The following is a 9,357-nucleotide window of genomic DNA, read 5'->3' as shown; positions in this document are numbered from 1 at the left end:
ATGTTGCCACTTGTAAATTCCATTCCAGGCTCTGGAGGAAATTCCCAGGAGCTTTCCTGAGTGAGAGCTCCCTGCAGGAGGAGAGGGCTGGGGTATAAGAGCTGGGTAGCAAGTAGTGCCAGCCCTTGGAAAGGAAAAGCCTCTGCGCTGAATGGAACTGACCTCCCCATTAGCAGTGACCCACCATTCCAAACTGGGGCTTGTCCTCAGAGCTCTGGAGATCTCAGCCATGACTCTGCTCCAAGATGTGATGGGGGGGTTGCTGTCCCTGGGGACCAGGAGAGAGATCCCATCCTAACCTACCCAGGGGGGCCCCCCCAGTGAGCCATTTGCACATGCCTGTGCATGGTGCCAAGCCCTGAATGGAGAGGTGGTCTCAGGGATGGGGGCTGCAGGGTTGGGGGCAGGGGGGATCAGCCGTTCAAGCTGGGCAGGGTCAGCAGATGATTCATCTAGCGCAATGAGGGGGTGTCTGTCTGACACAGCTGATCCCCACCTCTGCCTGAATTCAGGTTAACAGAGGCCTTCTGACCCTGCCCAGCTTGAACGAGAGTGGGCAGGGAGGAGCAGTGTCCCTACTACCTTTCCTTTCCCTTTGGAGCCAGGCAGGGTTTGTAGCTGAACCTGGTTCTCCCATGTTCTGTGCAGGAGCGTCCAGCTGATGGAACAGATCACAGATGTTTGCTAGGGGTTGGGGGGTTTTTCCGCTGCCTGGCTCCCAAGGGGCAGCACGACAGTCTGTCGCATTATCAGCCAGTGCTTTGTTCCTGCTGGTGCTGCTCTGAAACCCTCTGTCTGGATCAGAAGCATCCAACTTGCCCACAAAGGGTCTGACTGTCTCCCCAAATCTCCCCGGCGGGAAAGGAGCAGGCAACTGCTTTGTTTTCACCATCCCTGCCAGTGTAAAAGCACCCTGGTGTCTGGTTTGTTCTCCAGCTGAGGGAAATATCAAACACCATTGCTTCCAATGACAGCCCACCCCCCCAGCCGTGGGAAGTTGGCTTGTTACCTATCACTTGTTATACAACTGGGGAAGCTGAGGCAGGGAGAGGAGAGGCAGGGACTTAGTGGTAGTACTGGGACTAGACCCCAATAGTCCTGACTCACAGGCCCCCCCTTGCTCTAACCCAATAGATCCTACTCCCCTGCCAGAGCCAGCAGAGAACCCAGGAGTCCTGGCTCCTAGCTCCCGCTCTAACCCACTAGACCCCATGCCCTGATCAGAGCTGGAGACAAATCTCTGGAGTCCTGACTCCCAGCACCCCACACCCATTAGACCCCACTCCCCTCCTTGAGCCAGGGATAGAAGCCAGGAGTCCTGGCTCCCAGCCTGTCCCCCAACCACTAGAGCCCCTGCCCTGTTCAGCCCTGGGAACAGAACCCAGGCGCCCTGCTGAGGAAAGGGAGGGGCAGAGAATTGCCAGAGGCTGCACAGGGATGCGGGGCAGAGGCGGGGGGAGCTGGGGCAGGAGGGGTCTGACCCCATCTCTGGCTCTCTACCCCCCCCAGCCATGGCACCCACACGCCAGCAGGGGGCACGAGCGCTCGGTCTCCCCGGCTCAGTGTCTCTCACACGAGCTGCAGCGCCGGGCGGCTCGTGTCCCCACGCTGGGCGAACCCAGCCTGCGTCCCGTCCCCACTCCCCGCCTTGGGGTGGTCCGCGGGGGCGCTGCGCTGCTGAGCCGCAGGACTGGTCGCTGCTCGCCCGATCCCAGCGCTGCCGAGCCTGGGCGGCCGGAGAGGAGCCGGGGCTGGGGCTGGGGGGGAAGAGGCGCCCCGGAGCCCGCGCCTGCCCCCCAAGATGCGATGGGGGGTCCTCCTGCTGCTCGCCCTGCTGCGCGAGGCCGAGGGGGAAGCTCGCGGCAGGCTGGAGGCAGGTACGGCGTGGAAGGGGCAGAGTGCCCCGGCCTGCGTGGAAGTGGACGGGCAGGGCACGAGTGAGTGCCTGTGCAAATGCGCGTGAGCGGGCACACGAGGGAAGGCGTGTGTGGCTGAGCGCGAGCTACCCGGGGGCGAGGGGTGCAGGGAAGGGAGAGCGCCGCCACGGGTGCCCCTGAGCGTGGGTGGAGGCGAATGTGCCCGCGTGGGACTTGGCAGGCGGGGTGTGCACACAAGGGTCGCTGTGCGCAAATGGCGGGGGTACAGGTGCCCCGCGCGTGGCGGCGGGGCTGGGGGTACAGGTGCCCCGCGCGTGGCAGGGAGGGTGCATGCACAATCGTGGGCACGTTTGTGCATTTCCCCCTGTGGCATCTCCACGGCTCCCTTTGGACACGCTCCCCAGCGCTCCCCCGAGCCAGCCGGGGGTCTGCAGTGCACTGGCCGCTGTGGAGGCGGGCATCCGCCCCTGCTGGGCCACTTGAGGCAGGGCTTGCAGCTCCGGGCGTCCGCAGAGGCCCCCAGCTCAGGGCGAGAGAGGAGGCTGCTGGCTGCCTTGGGGGTTCCCACGCAGCCCCCGGAGCAGCCTGCTGTAAACTAGAGAGAAGCCAGCTGTCTGATGTAGGGTGCATGGAAGGTTGCAGAGAGGGACCCAGGAGTGACTGCAATTTGCCTTGGGATGTGTAAGTCTAGGGGGCTGGAGTCTCCCCCTGAGCAGATCCTACTCCCGCCTCTTGACCTGGAAAGCAGCTGCATTCCTGTGCTGGCACGACCTCCCCCCCCCCCCCCGCACTCCACTGAGCTGTACTAGGGCTGGAGGGGATTGCTAAGTGGGCACAGTCTCAGGTGTGAAGTGACCAGACTGCCTGCTGTCTCAAGCTTTGCTCAGAGCTTGCCTGCTGTTCTGCTGTGCACTGCTTGGATTCCACCCCAGAGGTGGCTGCATTTCCGTGGGCCCTGTCTGTCTAACCTGTTGATGGCGTGCCAAGTGCCCTGAGTTAGAAGGCAGCAGTCTATAAAGCTCTGCCATTGTTAGTACAGAGGGATGGGTGGGGGATGCTGGGTTCAAAGGGACCAAGCAGCCCAAAGGGTGCAAAACAGCTGTCAACAGGTGTGTAACCTGTTAATGCTCCTGCTTTGGAATTTGGGGCCAGGCCTTCTCCTCCCCCCAACCCCTGGGGCGCTCGGGATCCCTTCCTGCTGGCCAGCTCAGCCCAGCAACCTTGGCTTGGGTTTATGTTTCGAACACCAAACTCTTCCCAGTTCCTTTCATTCCTCCAGCTGTGGAGTGAGGGGGTCTCAGAAAGCCTGGTGGGGGGAAGGGGTACTCTGTTGGCTGGGCCTTGGATTTCCTTGGGCTGCCCCTAGAGGGACTGAGGGCATTTTGGGGGATGCTGGATGGGTGGCTGGGGGGGCGGGAGTTGCAAATGGAGAGGGAGAACATTTCCCCTCTAGGCTGCAGGTCTGAAGCCAGCCCAACAAGCTAAAAGAATTGCACCTGCTGGAGGTAGCAGGAGATGAGTTTGGCAGGTCTCAGGCCAGTTCTTAGCAGGCAGGTCCCCATAGAACAGTTGGCTCCCTCACTGAAAAGACCTGGAGGGATTGGGGAGGTTTCAAGGCAGGTGGTCCCTCCAGGGTCGGTTTGACGGGAAGCTTGCCCGGCTGTTACCTGGAATAGGATGTTTATTTAGTCTAGGAGAGAAGGCTGAGAAGGGACCTGATAAGTCTTCTAGTAAGTAAAATATTGTTACAAAGAGGACGGTGATCATTTGTTCTCCATGGCCACCAAGGGCAGGACAGAAAGGAATCTGCTTAGTTTGCAACCAGGGAGATTCAGGTTAGATATCAGGACAACTTTCTAACTCGATAGTGAAGCACAGGATCAGGTGACCTAGGGAAGTTGGAGAATCCTGATCCTTGTCTGGCCCTTTAAGTGTGGTCTCAGAGTGCCGGGCAGCATGGAGGAATACGCTGCATCAAGCCAGCTTTGGATGTTTGGCTCAGACAGCTCTGTGTCTTGGCCCAGCCTCCCACCACTTCCTGGCATGAAGTTATTAGCAGAGACTGGTTATGAAAGAGGCAGCACTGACAGAATCTGTGCTGTGGTCTCGACAGTGCCGGCTTTTCCTGTTTATACAGAGGGACCATTCTTAGGCTGGGAGAGAACTGGAATTGGGGAGGGAGGGATGTAGGGGGGGATGGCGTGACCAGCAACTTGGACAGTAGACACCCTGGTTTTGCATGGTGTTTCCACAGTGAGAGAGAGCCAAAGGGCTGGGGAGATGATCTCGGCTTGAGTCCAAGCATAGGAAACAGGTGGCCGTGGGTTCTCGAGCAGACACTGTGATCTGTTGGGTTCTAGATCATGCTCCATGCTGGAGAACGGCTCATAGGCTCCAAGGGCTGACAGGAATTGTGGGAATGGGAGTGGGGTATCAGACGGTGTAGCATGGATCTTGTGAGACATGGTGCAGGTTCTAGAGCACGGGTTCCAGAGCGCACAGGTAAGGAGTAACGTGCTGGAAGGAGGGCAGCAAGGAGATCATGGCTGATCGCAGCAGGAAGGGCCCTCTGCACTCAGAGAGGGCAAAATTGTGGGTCAAAGTGAGGGAACACGGAGAGGAGAAGCGGGGTGAATGGACAGACAAGATCCCACCCATGACTGAAGGAACAGAAAAAGTGGCTGAATACCACGGTGATGGGCATACAGGAATGTGCCCAGAGACACTGGATGTATTCAGTGTAACTTCTCTACAGGACAGGGTCTAGGGGCCAGGTCCTCACTGATGTAAGTCACCAGGGCTGCATCTGTTTACAGCAGCTCAGGGGCTGGCTTTATCTCCGTGGGGGTGGCCGGCCCAGGGAGACATGGGGTCGATCACCAGCTCGTAGGGTTGGGGGAGCCAGCAGTGTGTGAGTGAAGCTTGGGATCCAACCCAGAGCATCTCCTCCTCCCTCACTGGTAGCAGCTAAGACCCAGGGCCCTGCTGCATGGGGGACCTGGTTAACTGCCAGCATCTCTCAGGCATCAGCCAGGAGGCTGGGACGTAGACACCTGACCCAGCATTCAGGCAGCCTCGCGGTGGATAGACCTACCTCATCCCCACAGACCTTCAGCCCAGTTAGAGACAGTCAATAAGACATGTCCTGACAGGCTGATAGTTAGGGACCCTCCATAAACACATCTGTGTTCCCAAGGGCTGCTGCTTGCCCACCACCTCCCTTGGGGAAGGGCACAGACACTCCAGCTGGCAAAAGCAGACAGAGCCCACTCCTTCCCAGGGTGGAATCTTGGCATGAAGGAAATGTAAGCCATGCTTAATTTGTAATGAAAGAGGTGCCAGGGCACAAGCCATTTTTTTACATTCATAACTGATGCAGGAAGCCCAGAGGTGCCGGGGCTATGAACTGCCAAGCCGTGAGGTGCCAGGGCTCAGCCCCAGCACAAATTAAGCACTGGATGTAAGTGGTAAATTTGGGGGAAATCCGGCCGTGGGTTGGCCCACTGGGGTGTCAGCCTGGCAGGTGGCATGGCTCCAGACGGCAGGCTCAGAGGTGAATTGCACACACACAGGGGTGGGGGGAGGATCAGACCCCCACACTGCTGACCAACTGGAAGAGTCACAGGACACCACTGCCCCCGGCCCACCCCAGCTCCTGGGGGCTGGGCCAGCTCCTCTGCTGGTGTGAACAGGCACCACCCCATTTGAAGTGGATGGAGCAGCGCTGATTGATGACATCCGAGGCTGGGGACTCTCCCAGGTCACGCTCTTGTCTCGCTCTGAGAGTTCTCCGGTCAGAGCAGAAGAAGCCGGTCAGCGCTAAGGGGCAACAGCAGGGCTGTGTCTGGAGGGGGAGCTGCGCACACAGTTGTCAGTCTAATATCCTGAGGCCCCCCTGCTTCCCCATGCATCAGGAGCTGGGGGGAGGGGGGGCTGGGCAAGCCCCTGCGGGTCTGTGGTGGAGGTGTCAGTTTGACGGATGGGGAAGCTGTTTGAAGGAATCCAGAGCTGGATGCTGAAGAGTAAACATGGTGCAGCGTGGGGAGCATGATCCAGGGGGAAGGTTTGGTGGGGGAGTCAGGTACCGCCCTTTGCCATGTGGGACAGACTGTGCACCACAGCCAGGTCCCAGAGGGGCCCTGATGGAGGCAGGGGGTGCCCACTGCTACGTGGCATGGGATTGTGTGCAGCATCTTGGTTAAGGGTTCGGGGGCCGAAGCTCAATGGTCAGAGGCATTTCCTGGGAGCAGTGAAAGCCTGGTATCCTGGCCAGATTCCCATTGTGTGAGCCTAGACATTCCCATCCCCCTATGGTGGGGTCCTCCCTTCACTTTCCACCATGCCCTGTTTAGCAGCTGGCACGTCCCACCCCTGAGCTGGCCACATTTCAGTGGCAAGTGAAGCTGAGGCTTGGAATAAGAGGTGCCGTGTGGAGGCAAATTACTTCCCAGCACATAGCCTGGCTGCAAGAAGGGGCGTGGGGTGGGAGATCCCTGGCTGAGCTGGGAGCAATGGGTTCTGGTGGCTACCTTGGGCCTGTTGCATAAGATGCTGGGGTATTTTCAGGCTACTCTTGGCTCCCATCTCTATGACCCATCCTAGAGCTGGGAGAGGCTGAGTGTCTCTCTCAATATGGAGTCACATTATACTAGTTGCATCTCAGGCTGCTGCTGACATTTACAGATCTAGGCGCGGAAGGAACAGAGCTTACCGCAGTCGGAAAAGGTTTGTGGAGGAAATTGGAGCCTCTGTGGGCTGCTTGCTCATATGTGATGGTTAGGACCAGCTCTAACAAGCCTTGATTAATTGAAAGCAAAGTGTGGGGAAGGCTCTGCTTTATGCAAACATGTCGGGCCTCTGTCTGTGGGAAGGGAGTTGGGGATTTGAACCTTGGGCTTGAGAAGGCAGCCCATAGAGGGGAAGCAGGATTCAAAGCTGGGTCTCCATAGAGGCCACCTCGACTTCAGGGGAAGGATTTGAGCCCTGCCCTCCACGTGCCAGTTGAAAGCACAGCTGCTTCTAGCATAACACCAGCAGTGTGGCCATAGGCCAGTCATGTCCCTGCTCTGTGACTCAGTTTCCCCATCTGTAATATGTGCAGTGCTTTGACACCTGTGGTTGAAAAGCGCTACACAAGAGCTATGTATTATTGTTATATGTTTGCAGACGAGACTGTGGCCTGTCAGTGGTCAGGGACAAGGGGGGCTTGAGGAGTTCTGCTGGTCAGCTCTGTCTCGTAGGGGGCTTGGTGGCAGAGTCAGAATCTGTGGCTGGGGCTGTTAGCAGGAGAAGGATGAGCTTGTGATTAAATCTCAGTGCAGAAGGGTGAGGCTGTCTGGCATGTGTCACGTCAGAGGTCAGACTAGTTGATTAAAAGCCTCTGCCATGGACTATTTGTGTGACTTCCGGGCAACACATCTGAGCGAAAACCCCTTGACCCAGTCTCTCTCGATGTCTGGGTGAAGATTGGATCTGGATCAGAACTTCCTGGCTCTGGCCCATCTCCATACCATGGATCTGAGCCAGAACTGACCCAAACTCTCTCCACGTCGGAGGAAGTCCAGATCAGCAACTGGATCTGAATTTCACTGCTCAGGCTCATCCTGAGGGGAAACTCCCTCGCCAGCAGGGGCCGCTGCTGAGGTCCCCTCCCCACACACACACTCGCAAGTAAGCTGGGTGGAGTAGCCCCCAGCTACCTGAGGAGCCAAGGCCCCCGTGCGAGGAGGAAGCTGCTTTTTGTGAACAGCCCTGTGCAGGGGGAGTTGAGCAGCTGGGAGCTACAAAATGCTTGCAGCTATTTGCGAGTTGGAGCGACACCCTCTGCAGAACCCAAGGCCGGTGTGTGGGCTTGAGGCTTCCAGGGTGCGAGGGCTGGGGTAGAAGCCCTTGTGCAAGACACTTCCGCAGCCGGGTCCTAATCCCGCGGTGTCTGATCACAACCCTCAGCGCCCGCCGCTTTTCGGTGCAAATTACCCTGAGAGGCATCAGCAGAGCAGTGGGGTGGGGGGAAGAGAGCCCAGGCTGGGATAGTGAAGGGGGGCTGCAGGTCAGGAGTGAGGGGCACTAACAGAGCGGGTTGCATGGGGAGCCCATCGAGGGGCATGGGAAGAGGAACTTGGGAGTCCAGCAGTTGCTGCCGTCTGCACTGACAGAGCCTGTCCGAGTGAATCCTAAATTCTCCAGTGGCATCAGGACAGGCCTGGAGTTGGAGAAGCAGAGGGTGTGGGGACAGTAGAACAAAGAGGAGAGCTAGCTGCCCAGGCAGGTGGGGATAAGGGGGGAAGGGGTCTCGTGTCACTAGGACTGTGGATGGAGCACCTCCTGGTGGCTGTAGGAACTCCCTGCATTGGAGAGGGAAGGGAGGAGTTGGGATTGTGATGTGAGCCCTTCCATCCAGTTTGCCGGGTGGCGGGGGAGGTCCCCTTTTAGCAGTGGAGCAGGGCAGAGCCAACCCACCATGGCTTAGACTGAAGGGGGTGTTGTGCACCACTGGGACAGCCCCCCATGGGGCCTTATTGACTTCTTGGGGCCCCCAGCATATGGGACCCAGCTCTGGGCTCCCGGGCCCTCAATCCATCTCTCTCCAGAGCCCGCGTGGCTGGCTACGTGCAGGCTTTGCAGTGAAGCCAGGTTGCGCCAGCCCATGGGAGCAGCACATCCCGGAATAACAGGCTGCGGCTTGGGCCATTGTCCAAAAGGCCAGGGCAGTGTCCCAGCCTGGCCACAGGGCCTGGACTCAGGGAGCTCTTAGTGAGTCCGTTGGCTGGCTGACCTCACTCTCTCACCGCCCTACAGCATCCCTGCCCCATGGAGGCAGAGGGACAGGAGCAGGGCTGCTAGGCCTGGAACGCCTTCCCAGGCCCGGAGGCTCCGAGAGAGACCATGGCTGGCTGGCATGGACTATCCAGAAGGGTGTCACTCACGAAGGACCCTGCGCCCAGTGAAACCAATGGGAAATTGCCAACACACCCTGCTCGCGCAGCCTTCCCCGGGTGCTTTTGTGCAAGACACGTCACGCCGACATACACTGTGCTGTAAAGTCTGCATGGGCAGGAGTGGGTGTGAATGTCTGTGGTTTGTGTGGAATTCAGTGTTTTGGGGAGGTGGTTTTTGTGGGCTTTTGGTAGGGGGTGTGCATGTGTATGTCTTGTCTTGTGTGTTGCTGTTGGGTGTATGTATTTTGCATGTCAGTTTTTTTTAACAGAGTTAAAGATATACATGTATCGGGTTGTTTTGCCTGCGTCAGTCTTTGTGTGTGCTTTGTGTGCCTGTGCACCAGAGTCCCATGTAGGTTTGCACGTGCATGTCAGCTGTCTTTGCATTGTTTTTGGCAGTGGACTTGCCGAAGGACTGGGTTGGCTGTATCATTAACGTGATTGTGAGTTTCTGCACGGGGTGTAGAAGTGCATGAGCATGCAGGTGGCTGTTGTGGGTCTGACTGTGGCACACGTCGGGTGTGAACGTGCAGGGGTTGGGG

General features: G+C 58.2%; 1 protein-coding gene across 1 annotated transcript in view; it reads left to right on the top strand.

The window, feature by feature from the left end:
* The first annotated feature begins 1,780 nt into the window (after window positions 1-1,780).
* PLXDC1 (plexin domain containing 1) overlaps window positions 1,781-9,357 on the top strand; it is a 54,062-nt gene continuing 46,485 nt past the window's right edge. Inside the window, exon 1 of the mRNA XM_078850724.1 lies at window positions 1,781-1,877. Within this exon, the coding sequence (XP_078706850.1) occupies window positions 1,802-1,877 (76 nt within the window). The 5' untranslated portion in view covers window positions 1,781-1,801. The remainder of the gene's footprint in view (window positions 1,878-9,357) is intronic.

The sequence above is a fragment of the Lepidochelys kempii genome, chromosome 27 (genome assembly GCF_965140285.1).
Source record: "Lepidochelys kempii isolate rLepKem1 chromosome 27, rLepKem1.hap1, whole genome shotgun sequence".
In the NCBI taxonomy this organism is placed as follows: Eukaryota; Metazoa; Chordata; order Testudines; family Cheloniidae; genus Lepidochelys; species Lepidochelys kempii.
This window is presented reverse-complemented; position numbering and strand designations above follow the sequence as displayed.